A 13,696-nucleotide genomic window follows, 5' to 3' on the forward strand; every position below is an offset into this window, starting at 1 on the left:
ACTCTGAAAAAAGAAAATATACAAGCACATCACCAGGTGTAACATTCCCTGCCACTCTCTCCGCTGCCCTGCAATGCCCAGGGTGAGTTGCAGCAGAGTCAGGCTCAGGGGAGCTGAGGTGCAGTCCTTAGTGCAGACAGGTTGGGCCTGGGGTATCTCAGTGCTGGCAGCCCTGGCTCCAGGTCTGTGCAGATGCAGCAAGACCTGAATCATATCCTCGGTGCTGCCAAAGGACAGGGAATGTTTCCCTCTTTGGCGGCTTTAGTGGCTCCTCTGCAGAGTCTAAATGAGCTCCCTGGGACTGGAGGAGAGTTGGGAGGGCCTGGCTGACCTGTGGCTGCTGCAGCCCCACTCAGGACTGCTCCAAAAACCTTCCCTCCACTCCCCTCAGCTCTGCCCTGAGTCCTCAGGGGCACTGAGCCTTCAGGTACTCAGGGGCCTTTAAAAACTTTCTGCCATGATAGCAGCTTTATGCAGTTCAAAACTTACCTTTTGCAGCACAATTTAAATCTGGAACAATTTCCTGAGGCGATATAGGGGAAAGAGCAATAAAAAAATGCGCAGTATCCCTTTTCTCGCTCACATTGTTTTTTGTTTTTTGGACGCAACGAGGATCCTGCTCAAAAAGAAAGAGGACAAAGTGAGTGTGGCATAAATGTCAAAAAGGTGTCTGGTTCCAGAGCAGCTGCTGCTGGCTCTGAGTCCCAGTCTTGTACAGGAACTGAGCACCCAACCCAACATCTTAAACTCTCCAGTCAGAGTTCATTTTTTCTACAGCAATGTGAGCATGTGGGGAAAGACAGAGGGAAAGACCAGCAGGACCCAGAGGAGTTGCTGTGCTGGATCCTCAGCAACCCAGACCTTCCTCACAGCAAATCCCTCCCAAATGTTCTGAGTATTGTTGTCCCTTACCAGGAGCTGAAAAGCCCTCTGATGGGGGTTCACACCTGAGCCATCTCCCCTCTGTCCCTCTCACCTGCAGCACTGTGGGCCAGCAGGAGGAACAAGGGGAAGAGCAGGTAGAGGATCCTCATGGCTGATGTCTGTCCTGGCTCTTCTCGGGCTGCAGAGGGAACACACCAAGAACCAAAGCAGTGTCAAGGATTTAGGGGAATCTTTGTGCCTGGAGAGGCCAAGCCAAATGAAGTCTTCTCCAATGCACTTCACCCCACCACAGAGCCCAAAGCTTGCTGCCCAAACACCCGGCAGAATGCCCTGAAGGCAGGAAAGTCTTCCCAGCTCAGCTGGCAAGTATCCATCCTCTGCTCCAGATTATTCCCAGGATTCCCAGCCAGCCCACTTTGCATTCCTGTGCAGCACGGGCCCAGGAAGAATCAGCAGGGCAGGGAAGTGTCTTGGTGGCACAGAAGTGACTCCCCAGTGACCTACCTGAGAAAGGTGTAAGTTCAGAGCACACCAAGGCAGAAATGGTGTGTAAGAAACAAAGCTGGAATCAGCTGTGGGAAGAGTCCAAATCAGGGAGTGTCCCTGTGCCCCAAACTGGCCGGTTTTGCCCCGTTTCCAGGGGGTGGGACAAACCTCAATGGCTGCTGGCACAAGAGCCCTGGGCCAACCCGGGAGTGCCCCATGGCTGTGGGGTGCTGGGGCTGGCCCTGGTCCCTCCCTGCTGCAGGGCCAGAGGCTGAGGTGCCTCCTGGGGCTGTTGCAATCAATGTCACCGTTGTCCCCACGCAACACCTCTTGTGACACCCAAGGCACAGCGGCAGCGGGCTGGGGGGCCAGCAGGGAAATCTTTGGGATGGGCACAGGAACTGGTGATGCAGGCACAGGCACCAATCCAGTCCTGGTGGAGCAGAATTCTTCTTTCACAGAATCATCTCTGCAAACTTTTGGGTTGGAAGAGACCTGAAAGTTCATCTCTTTCCACCCCCCGACATTGGCAGGGACAGCTTCCACTATCCCAGGTTGCTCCAAATCCCATCCAACCTGGCCTTGGACAGTTGCAGTGATGCACAACGACATTTTCTCTGGGCACCCTGTGCCAGGGCCTGTCCACCCTCACAGGGAAGGATTTCTTCCCAACATCCTGCCTCACCCTGCCCCCAGTTTGATTGAAACCATTCCCTGTTCTCCTGTCCGTTTCCTATGTTTCTTCCCCTCTGATTGACGAACCGGTGTGTGATGTGAAAAACTCACAGAATGAAGAAAACCACTTTGAGGACTGCAAGAACATCTTATTAGACAACAGGTCTGTGCACCTGCCATGTCAGGGGGATAAGCAGGATTCTCTCTAGTGCCTCTCCTGGCAACACCAGGATAGATGTCACATTCTTTAAACCAGGTGATCCAACAAAACTGTGCCTCCTTCCAGTGCCAACCAAGGTGAAGAAATACAAGCTGGATGCAGCCATCACTTGTGAATCCAGTGAGGTTGATGCCAGCCATGCCACTGGGAGAAGTGACAGTCCTTGCCCGGCTGGAGGGTGTGTGCCATGTGTCCAATTTGGCAGCTTCCTCTCCAGGTGCTTGGCAGAGCCATGTGGTCCCCCCAGTCGGAGCTGAGGTGCTGGGGATTTGGCAGTGGAATCTGGCATCTCGATCTTTTCTGCTTCAAAACTTGGAGATATGAATTCACAGTTACATGGTGACAATCATACAAAATAAGGGAGGGGGATTCTGCATGCTCAGCAGAAGCAGAGGCACCACCTGCACCCATTTTTGATGGTGGGTTAACTGGGAGGGGTTTTTTACAGGGAATCTGAAAAGGTTCCACTCTGTGCCAGAGGAGCAGGTCAGTGCTGGTTTCCAAGGAGCAGGGTCTGTGTTCCTGTTGTCCCTGCATGTGTCCCTGTGTCCCTGGATGTGTCCAGCAAACCACAGCACCACAGGGTCCTTACACAAGGCAGGATGACACAAAGCACTGGGTTGAGAGTCCTTGTCAGAGGTGTCAGAAGAGGAAACCAAAACCTCATTTTCTGTGCTCCAGAAGGAGAAATGGGAAAAGGAACTTTTGGGCTACCAGTGCCTCCAGCCTGTCATCTGTGCTCTTCCCCTCTGGAAGTTGCAAGGAGCAGCAGGAAAAATGATCATGAATTGACTTGAATGCATGGAAAGATGGAGGATTTAAATGATGCTACAGAGAAACTGTAGTAGGGATAATCAGTATTCCATGTAGACATAATGCAGGTGAAAAAAACCCCAATCCTTTTGGCTCAGGTAATTATTTTCTCCCAGTCAAGCTCAAGAATCACCTCTGAGCTCCCTGTATTTCTAGGCTGTCCTCCATGGCATCCCCCACAGCACATCCCTTTAAATGATGACTCCTGCGGCAGCTTTTGCAGCTGGGACTGGAGCTGGGACTGTGTAACAAAGCTGAAGATGTTTTAGAGAGGAGGCTTTGCCACTATGTCCACAGTTCCCAGTGCATGTCCTTCATGGCATGGGAGTAGGGTCAGGAGAAAAGAATGGTACCTGGGCCTATAAACAGCAGGATAAGGATCCTGTTCCCCCAACGGCGGCATCTGCAGTCAGCTCCACCACAGACACCCCACCCAGGCTGGCCCAGCAGGCACTGCTGTGCTCAGCGTCCCCAAAGCAGGGCCAGGCAGGAGCATCCCCAGGGACACACGCGCTGCTCAGCCCCAGCACCATCCCCAGGGCCTTCTGCTGCCACCAAGGCAGGGCCAGCCCCAGAGGCAGAGGCACAGCAGCCCTCCAGCAGCAGGACACGCACACACGGCCCAGCCCTGCAATGCCCAAGTGCTCGTCTTTATTCAAGCCAGGAAAAGCAGCCCCTGCCCCAAAGACAGCGGGGCTGGCACCACAGGGCTCCAGCCCAGCAGCAGCCAGCAGGAGCAGCTGCCACTGCTGCTGTCAGCCCAGCTGGGCACGGCACCGGCAGCGACGGGAGGGGACATCAGCAGATGGGGACATCAGCAGATGGGGACATCAGCAGATGGGTCCAGCAGCCAGAAGCGAGGGGCAAGTCCTGCTTGGGACTTTCAAGGTATTAGCCCCACATTCTGCAAAAAGAAAATATACAAGCACATCACCAGGTGTAACATTCCCTGCCACTCTCTCTGCTGCCCTGCAGTGCCCAGGGTGAGGTGCAGCAGGGTCAGGCTCAGGAGAGCTGAGGTGCAGTCCTTAGTGCAGACAGGATGGACCTGAGGCTGCTTCAGCCCCACTCAGGACAGCTCCCGGAACCTTTCCCTTCCCTCCCCTCAGCTCTGCCCTGAGTCTTCAGGGGCTCTGAGCCTTTAGCTACTCCTTAGGGGCCTTTAAACACCCTCTGCCATGACTTCAGGTTTTTTAATTCCAAAACTTACTTTTTGCAGCACAATTGAAATCTGGAACAACTTCCTGCGGCGATAAAGGGGAAAGAGCAATTAAAAAATGAGCAGTATCCCTTTTCTCGCTCACATTGTTTCTTGCTCTTTGGACGCAAAGAGGATCCTGCTCAAAAAGAAAGAGGACAAAGTGAGTGTGGCATAAATGTCAAAAAGGTGTCTGGTTCCAGAGCAGCTGCTGCTGGCTCTGAGTCCCAGTCTTGTACGGGAACTGAGCACCCAACCCAACATCTTAAACTCTCCAGTCAGAGTTCATTTTTTCTAGAGCAATGTGAGCATGTGGGGAAAGACAGAGGGAAAGACCAGCAGGACCCAGAGGAGTTGCTGTGCTGGATCCTCAGCAACCCAGACCTTCCTCACAGCAAATCCCTCCCAAATGTTCTGAGAACTGTGGTTGCTTTCCAGGAGCTGAAAAGCCCTCTGATGGGGGTTCACACCTGAGCCATCTCCCCTCTGTCCCTCTCACCTGCAGCACTGTGGGCCAGCAGGAGGAACAAGGGGAAGAGCAGGTAGAGGATCCTCATGGCTGATGTCTGTCCTGGCTCTTCTCGGGGCTGCAGAGGGAACACACCAAGAACCAAAGCAGGGTCAAGGATTTAGGGGAACCTTTGTGCCTGGAGAGGCCAAGCCAAATGAAGTCTTCTCCAATGCACTTCACCCCACCACAGAGCCCAAAGCTTGCTGCCCAAACACCCGGCAGAATCCCCTGAAGGCTGGAAAGTCTTCCCAGCTCAGCTGGCAAGTGTCCATCCTCTGCTCCAGATTATTCCCAGGATTCCCAGCCAGCCCACTTTGCATTCCTGTGCAGCACGGGCCCAGGAAGAATCAGGAGGGCAGGGAAGTGTCTTGGTGGCACAGAAGTGACTCCCCAGTGACCTACCTGAGAAAGGTGTAAGTTCAGAGCACACCAAGGCAGAAATGGTGTGTAAGAAACCAATCTGGAATCACCTGTGGGAAGAGTCCAGATCAAGGAGTGTCCCTGTGCCCCAAACAGGCCGGTTTTGCCCCGTTTCCAGTGGGTGGGACAAACCTAAATGGCTGCTGGCACAAGAGCCCTGGGCCAACCCGGGAGTGCCCCATGGCTGTGGGGTGCTGGGGCTGCCCCTGGTCCCTCCCTGCTGCAGGGCCAGAGGCTGAGGTCCCTCCTGGGGCTGTTGCAATCAATGTCACCGTTGTCCCCACGCAACACCTCTTGTGACACCCAAGGCACAGCGGCAGCGGGCTGGGGGGCCAGCAGGGAAATCTTTGGGATGGGCACAGGAACAGGTGGTGCAGGCACAGGCGCCAATCCAGTCCTGGTGGAGCAGAATTCTTCTTTCACAGAATCATCTCTGCAATCTTTTGGGTTGGAAGAGACCTGAAAGTTCATCTCTTTCCACCCCCTGACATTTGCAGGGACAGCTTCCACTAACCCAGGTTGCTCCAAATCCCATCCAACCTGGCCTTGGACAGTTGCAGTGATGCACAACGACATTTTCTCTGGGCACCCTGTGCCAGGGCCTGTCCACCCTCACAGGGAAGGATTTCTTCCCAACATCCTGCCTCACCCTGCCCCCAGTTTGATTGAAACCATTCCCTGTTCTCCTGTCCTTTTCCTATGTCTCTTCCCCTCTGAAGAACCGGTGTGTGATGTGATAAAACTCACAGAATGAAGAAAACCACTTTGAGGACTGCAAGAACATCTTATTAGACAACAGGTATGTGCACCTGCCATGTCAGGGGGATAAGCAGGATTCTCTTGAGTGCCTCTCCTGGCAACACCAGGATAGATGTCACATTCTGTAAACCAGGTGATCCAACAAAACTGTGCCTCCTTCCAGTGCCAACCAAGGTGAAGAAATACAAGCTGGATGCAGCCATCACTTGTGAATCCAGTGAGGTTGATGCCAGCCATACCACTGGGAGAAGTGACAGTCCTTGCCCAGCAGGAGTGTGTGTGCCATGTGTCCAATTTGGCAGCTTCCTCTCCAGGTGCTTGGCAGAGCCATGTGGTCCCCCCAGTCGGAGCTGAGGTGCTGGGGATTTGGCAGTGGAATCTGGCATCTCGATCTTTTCTGCTTCAAAACTTGGAGATATGAATTCACAGTTACATGGTGACAATCATACAAAATAAGGGAGGGGGATTCTGCATGCTCAGCAGAAGCAGAGGCACCACCTGCACCCATTTTTGATGGTGGGTTAACTGGGAGGGTTTTTTTGCAGGGAATCTGAAAAGGTTCCACTCTGTGCCAGAGGAGCAGGTCAGTGCTGGTTTCCAAGGAGCAGGGTCTGTGTTCCTGTGTCCCTGCATGTGTCCCTGTGTCCCTGGATGTGTCCAGCAAACCACAGCACCACAGAGTCCTTACACAAGGCAGGATGACACAAATCGCTGGGTTGAGAGTCCTTGTCAGAGGTGTCAGAAGAGGAAACCAAAACCTCATTTTCTGTGGTGCAGAGGGAGAACTAGGAAAAAGGAACTTTTGGGCTACCGGCGCCGCCAGTCTGGCCTCTGCGCTCCGCTCCTGATGCTGCAGGCAGCAGCGGGAAGAAGAATCATGAATTGATATGAATGTACAGAATGATGGGAGGATTTAAGTGATGCTACAGCAAAGCTGTGCACTGGATAGTGAGTATTCTATATAGACATAATGCAGGTGAAAGACAAAGCAAACCTTTTGGTTCAGGTAATTATTTTCTCCCTGTCAAACTCAAGAATCACCTCTGAGCTCTCTGTATTTCTAGGCTGTACTCCATGGCATCCCCCACAGCACATCCCTTAAGGAATGGCTCCTGCTGCAGCTTTTGCAGCTGGGACTGGAGCTGGGACTGTGTAACAAAGCTGAGGATGTTTTAGAGAGGAGGCTTTGCCACTATGTCCACAGTTCCCAGTGCATGTCCTTCATGGCATGGGAGAAGGGTCAGGAGAAAAGAATGGTACCTGGGCCTATAAACAGCAGGATAAGGATTCTGTTCCCCCAGAGGGATCATCTGCAGTCAGCTCCACCACACACACCCCACCCAGGCTGGCCCAGCAGGCACTGCCGGGCTCAGCGTCCCCAAAGCAGGGCCAGGCAGGAGCATCCCCAGGGACACACGCGCTGCTCAGCCCCAGCACCATCCCCAGGGCCTTCTGCTGCCACCAAGGCAGGGCCAGCCCCAGAGGCAGAGGCACAGCAGCCCTCCAGCAGCAGGACACGCACACGCGGCCCAGCCCTGCAATGCCCAAGTGCTCGTCTTTATTCAAGCCAGGAAAAGCAGCCCCTGCCCCAAAGACAGCGGGGCTGGCACCACAGGGCTCCAGCCCAGCAGCAGCCAGCAGGAGCAGCTGCCACTGCTGCTGTCAGCCCAGCTGGGCACGGCACCGGCAGCGACGGGAGGGGACATCAGGAGGTCATTTTCAGGAGCCAGAAGCGAGGGGCAAGTCCTGCTTGGGACTTTCAAGGTCTTAACCCCACATTCTGCAAAAAGAAAGTATACAAGCACATCACCAGGTGTAACATTCCCTGCCACTCTCTCCGCTGCCCTGCAATGCCCAGGGTGAGGTGCAGCAGAGTCAGGCTCAGGGGAGCTGAGGTGCAGTCCTTAGTGCAGACAGGTTGGGCCTGGGGTATCTCAGTGCTGGCAGCCCTGGCTCCAGGTCTGTGCAGATGCAGCAAGACCTGGATCATGTCCTCGGTGCTGCCCAAGGACAGGGAATGTTTCCCTCTTTGGTGGCTTTGGTGAGTCCTTTGCCTGAATGAGCCCCCTGGGACTGGAGGAGAGTGGGGAGGCCCTGGCTGAGCAGTGGCTGCTGCAGCCCCACTCAGGACAGCTCCAAGCACCTTCCCTCCCCTCAGCTCTGCCCTGAGTCTTCAGCGGCTCTGAGCCTTTAGCTACTCCTTAGGGGCTTTTAAACACCGTTTGCCATGACTGCAGCTTTTGTAATTCCAAAACTTACTCTTTGCAGCAAAAGAAGAACCTGGAACATTTTCCCACAATGCCATAGGGGAAATAGCATTTCAGAAATGAGCAGTGTCCATTTTCTTGCTCACATTGTTCCTTGGTTGTTGGACCCAAGGAGGATCCTGCTCAAAAAGAAAGAGGACAAAGTGAGTGTGGCATAAATGTCAAAAAGGTGTCTGGTTCCAGAGCAGCTGCTGCTGGCTCTGAGTCCCAGTATTGTACAGGAACTGAGCACCCAACCCAACATCTTAAACTCTCCAGTCAGAGTTCATTTTTTCTACAGCAATGTGAGCATGTGGGGAAAGACAGAGGGAAAGACCAGCAGGAGCTAGAGGAGTTGCTGCGCTGGATCCTCAGCAACCCAGACCTTCCCCACAGCAAATCCCTCCCAAATGTTCTGAGAATGTGGTCCCTTACCAGGAGCTGAAAAGCCCTCTGATGGGGGTTCACACCTGAGCCATCTCCCCTCTGTCCCTCTCACCTGCAGCACTGTGGGCCAGCAGGAGGAACAAGGGGAAGAGCAGGTAGAGGATCCTCATGGCTGATGTCTGTCCTGGCTCTTCTCGGGGCTGCAGCGGGAACACACCAAGAACCAAAGCAGGGTCAAGGATTTAGGGGAACCTTTGTGCCTGGAGAGGCCAAGCCAAATGAAGTCTTCTCCAATGCACTTCACCCCACCACAGAGCCCAAAGCTTGCTGCCCAAACACCCTGCAGAATCCCCTGAAGGCAGGAAAGTCTTCCCAGCTCAGCTGGCAAGTATCCATCCTCTGCTCCAGATTATTCCCAGGATTCCCAGCCAGACCACTCCGCATTCCTGTGCAACACGGGCCCAGGAAGAATCAGCAGGGCAGGGAAGTGTCTTGGTGGCCCAGAAGTGACTCCCCAGTGACCTACCTGAGAAAGGTGTAAGTTCAGAGCACACCAAGGCAGAAATGGTGTGTAAGAAACCAAGCTGGAATCACCTGTGGGCAGGATTCCAGATCAGGGAATATCCCTGTGCCCCAAACTGGCTGCTTTTGCCCCGTTTCCAGTGGGTGGGACAAACCTCAATGGCTGCTGGCACAAGAGCCCTGGGCCAACCCGGGAGTGCCCCATGGCTGTGGGGTGCTGGGGCTGCCCCTGGTCCCTCCCTGCTGCAGGGCCAGAGGCTGAGGTGCCTCCTGGGGCTGTTGCAATCAATGTCACCGTTGTCCCCACGCAACACCTCTTGTGACACCCAAGGCACAGCGGCAGCGGGCTGTGGGGTCAGCAGGGAAATCTTTGGGATGGGCACAGGAACTGGTGTGTGCATGCACCAGTACTAGTGCAGTCTTGCGGGAGCAGAATTCTTCTTTCACTGAATCACCTCTGCAGTGTTTAGTGTTGGAAGGGACCTGAAAGATCATCCCTTTCCACCCCCTGCCATGGACGGGGAGAGCTTCCAATATTCCAGGTTGCTCCAAGCTTTGCGTTACCTGGTCTTGAACACTTCCAGTAATGGAGTAACCACAGGTTTGTGGGCAACCTGTGCCAGGGCCTCACTACCCTTGGAACCAAGAATTGCTTCCCAATATCCCCTGTAACCCTGTCCTCTTCAGCCTTTGAAGCCATTCTCCCTTGGTCTGTCACTCCAGGCCCTGGGCCAAAGTCCTTCTCTAGCTCTTTTGCATCTCCTTGAAGCACTGGATAGGGCTCCAAGTTCTCTCCAACACTTTCTCTTCTCTAGGCTGGGCACTCCTAGATAACTCAATCTCTATGATTTATGTTTTGTTATGTATGCGTCTACTTTTTGAGTAAGGTAGAAAATTAATAAATCTTTTGAGCCTTTTGCTCCATAACTTCATCACTGGGCCAAGTTCTGCTACCAAGCCATCGTCCTGAGACAAATCTGAAATATTTCAATAAGGATGTCATGTGTTTTGGGGAAAGACAGTTGCAGGATAGAGGCATCTTCGTAGGAAGTGAGAGGATGAAGTTATCCAGTTAAGCAGGATGGAAGAAAATGCCAATAAGAGACAGCCTGGCATGTCTGCCAAGTGCTTCATACCCAGCTGGAAATTTGGAATTGGTCAGGGCAGCATCCTTGGATAGAGAAATCTTTTTCAGTAGAACCAGAGCCACTCGTTATGAACACACATGTTCATGGATCATGATCATGGAGGCATTTTCCACAGAGGGTGAGGTCAGCCTTAGCAAAGACATTCTAACCTCAAGGTGTGTCTAGGTGGGTGGAGAAGAGAAGACCCCGGCTCCCACCCTGCAGGGCTGGTTATCCATCTGATCCAGAGGACCCTTTTGTGATGTCACCTGGACAGCTCCCTTGGGAAATCTATTTCCCTCTAAGTCCATAAAGGTCTCCTTGAGGTGTCCCCATGGGATCATTCCAAGTGCTCATTCTCTCGCTGCCATGTGATAGGATGGGATGTGGGGCAGCACAGCTCCCAGCAGGGTCTCTGGCAAGGAGGATTACACTGGGCCCAGGGCATCCAGGTGGGGAATGAGGGGTTTTAACCATTCACGTTTTCCCAAGAAAAGATTTCTGCACAGTAAGAAATAAGGGATTTTGGCATCTGAACACATTCTGACAAAGGGAAGCTGAATTCTTTAACCAGCCTTTCTCTTGGCACTGTAGGTTAAGGTCTGTGTAGACCTTGAGAGCTGTATAACTCAGAAAAACTCAAATTAAGGAACATTTCACACCTAAAATTGTTGCCCTCTGGGGTTTGTGTGCCAAACCCCAGGCAGGATCATGACTACAGTTTCAGTGCATGTTTCAGTGACCAATGCTAAGCAACAACAATTTATTTAGAAGGAGGGAAAGCAATGCAGAACACATTTGGATTTACTCTACATCATAAAGCCTTTTGCTTTGGCAGTGAAAGGAGTGTGAGGCTTTGCAGCAGGATCCAGTGGGTTTAGGAGTAAGGAGATTCCAAGCAAAATTGTAGGCTTAGAAGAAATTTTCTTTACTCTTCAATGAATGGTTCATCAACTTCTCTTACATTCCATAGCCTGAACAAAGGAAAAAAAAGTCAAATTTTCTTTCTGCTTATATTCCTTCCCTACTCACTCTCAGCCCATGCTTTTTTTCCTCCTGGACACAAATTCTTCCCGAAATAGTTCATGTAATTTGTAGTCATGTTGGGACAACCCTATGCAATCATACCTGTGAGTAAGGAGATTGTTGCCCTATTGTTTAGGAAAAACAGGGAATTAAATTGATATCCCTGGATTCTGGGGTGAGTGCATTCATTCCTGAGTGAAAACAAAATACTATTTTCATATGATAATTTAATTTTACAACAAAAGCATCACCCTGTGCCTAAGAGCATTTTCCAAATGGTTCTTGGGCAACATATAACACTTGAGTCAACACACAATACTTGACTGTCCTCGTGGCATAATAGGTTTTTTTCCCTTATACCTAATTTAAATATTCAAGAATACCTTGGGGTTTTAGGAGGCAGGCAAAATGTTTACTATTTCTCTGCTCATCCTGCAGATGAGCCTTGGTGAATGCCAAACTCACGGTTTGCAGCAGGAGCGGAACCCAAAGCAACTTCCAACTTTAACCATGTGGATGGGACATCTTCCAAAGTGACAGCTCCCTCCTCTACAGAAAAACATTTCCCTTCGGGGTGAAGACAAACCTGCAACAAGAACAAAATGTTTCCTTCCCCCTTGCTCTGCAGGGCAGGGAATTGGAGTGGAAGGGTTTCTCATTCCTTGAGCTGCAGCCTTTGCTGTTTTGAAAGGCCGTGTGGGCAGTGAGGTTACAAAGCAGGTCTAGCACAAGCACTGGGCTGATTAATTAATTCCTGACTGGCTTCCAGCAATTTGGAAGAGAAATGGTTAAAATATGCTGGGAATTTTTCTTCAGGTGCACAAAAAATCTCTTTCTAGCATCTCTTTCCCATCTTACCTGGAGAAACCTGGAGTGCCAAGAAGAGGAAAGAAAAGAGCAGGTAAAGGATCTTCATGGCTGAGGATGTGCTGTGGCACTGTTGGGAAAAGGACCAAGAAATATGTAAGATACAGTCCCTGGGATCTGCAGTCTCCTGAGCTAGACACTGTGTTAATAACAATTACATTTATATTAATTTTATCTTCAAGCTTTCAAAAATAATCAGCAAAACCCTGACTATTGTGTGGTGCAAAGTGTTTTCAGGACATGTGATCATTAAGTTACATTAATAGTTTGGTAGCTCAGATTTCTTTTCCATTTTGCAAATAGTCCCTAGCCAGAACAGAATCATGGAATCCCAAAATGGTTTGGATTGGAAGGAAACTTGGAACTCATCTTGTTCCAGCCCCTGGAGCTGAAACACCTTCCACTAGACCACGTTGTTCAAAGTCCCATCCAACATGGTCTTAAGTACTTCCATAACTTTATTTTTAGCTAAATGATTTTATCTAGTAAATAAACAACATAAAGCAAAATTAGGTGATAATAGTGTAAAAATTACAAACTTCAGGGGAAAAAAATGTTCCTTTTTTAATGTTTAAATTTATCAAGAGATCAATTTGCTCAACATGTCCAGTCTTGGTCTACAGGCAGCAATTCTAGAATGGTACAATCAAACCAATTCCCATTTGAAAATAAAATTTTAAAAGCAAACATATGATACCTTCATTGGAAGAGTTTCAACTAATATTAGGATTAACTTTATAGGATAAGATAGTCTAGCAGGGTGCTTATGGATAAAAAAGTGGGAGTTAATGTCTGATATCCTGGCATTAGGAATGTTCTGATCTGTCACAAATGATGGTCTCTCAAGCCAGGAATGGAAATGAGATTGTGCTGAAATGTCCTAGGGCTGAGAACAGAAATGATAAAGGATGACCCAAAACTGTTTCAAAATTAGTATTAGAAGTTTACAGAAGTTTCTATATATTTGAAAACATCAGGAGAAATAAGGAGATGAAGTGAACAATTCTGAAAATGAACTGAGGGTTTTAATGTAGAGACATAAATAAAATATACTATATATAAAATATGTATTATATACAATATTAAAATATATAAATATATAAATAACATATAGTTTTATACCTATTATGCACCATACAAATATTGTATAACTATTTATAATATTTTTATATTCAAAGGCTATATATTTAAAGGAAATATATAGATATGGACATGCAGATTTCTACTGAGAACTCACCAATTTCTCTGGACCACAGACCTATCTAAAGTAACCTGAATCAATCAGGTTTTCCTAGGACTTAGGGAGCAGAAAAATTTATTAAAGCATGTCATGTATTAGCATATATTTGAACTATTTATTCAACATGTTCAATTTTCCAAAATCTTAGGTTTATAATTTTAGTTACATACAAATTAAAGTTAATAACACAGAGGTTTGGGAGTTGGATTTTTGAGGACAAAACAAAAGCTGACATTGAAAGAAAAGAACTGAGACTTTACCAGGTATCAGGTGAGCCCTGAAGCCAAACAAGACTTGTTCTTGGTCCCTTCCCT

General features: G+C 49.9%; 1 protein-coding gene across 1 annotated transcript; it reads right to left on the reverse strand.

Moving 5' to 3' along the window:
* Positions 1–10,995: 10,995 nt before the first annotated feature.
* Positions 10,996–13,696, reverse strand: LOC110481437 (gallinacin-2). Its single transcript, XM_077781815.1, is given in 4 exon segments — positions 10,996–11,223; positions 11,737–11,861; positions 12,134–12,212; positions 13,643–13,696. Coding segments are annotated over 3 exon segments (348 nt in total). The 5' UTR covers positions 12,192–12,212; positions 13,643–13,696; the 3' UTR covers positions 10,996–11,058.

Source organism: Lonchura striata, chromosome 3, assembly GCF_046129695.1.
Source record: "Lonchura striata isolate bLonStr1 chromosome 3, bLonStr1.mat, whole genome shotgun sequence".
In the NCBI taxonomy this organism is placed as follows: domain Eukaryota; kingdom Metazoa; phylum Chordata; class Aves; order Passeriformes; family Estrildidae; genus Lonchura; species Lonchura striata.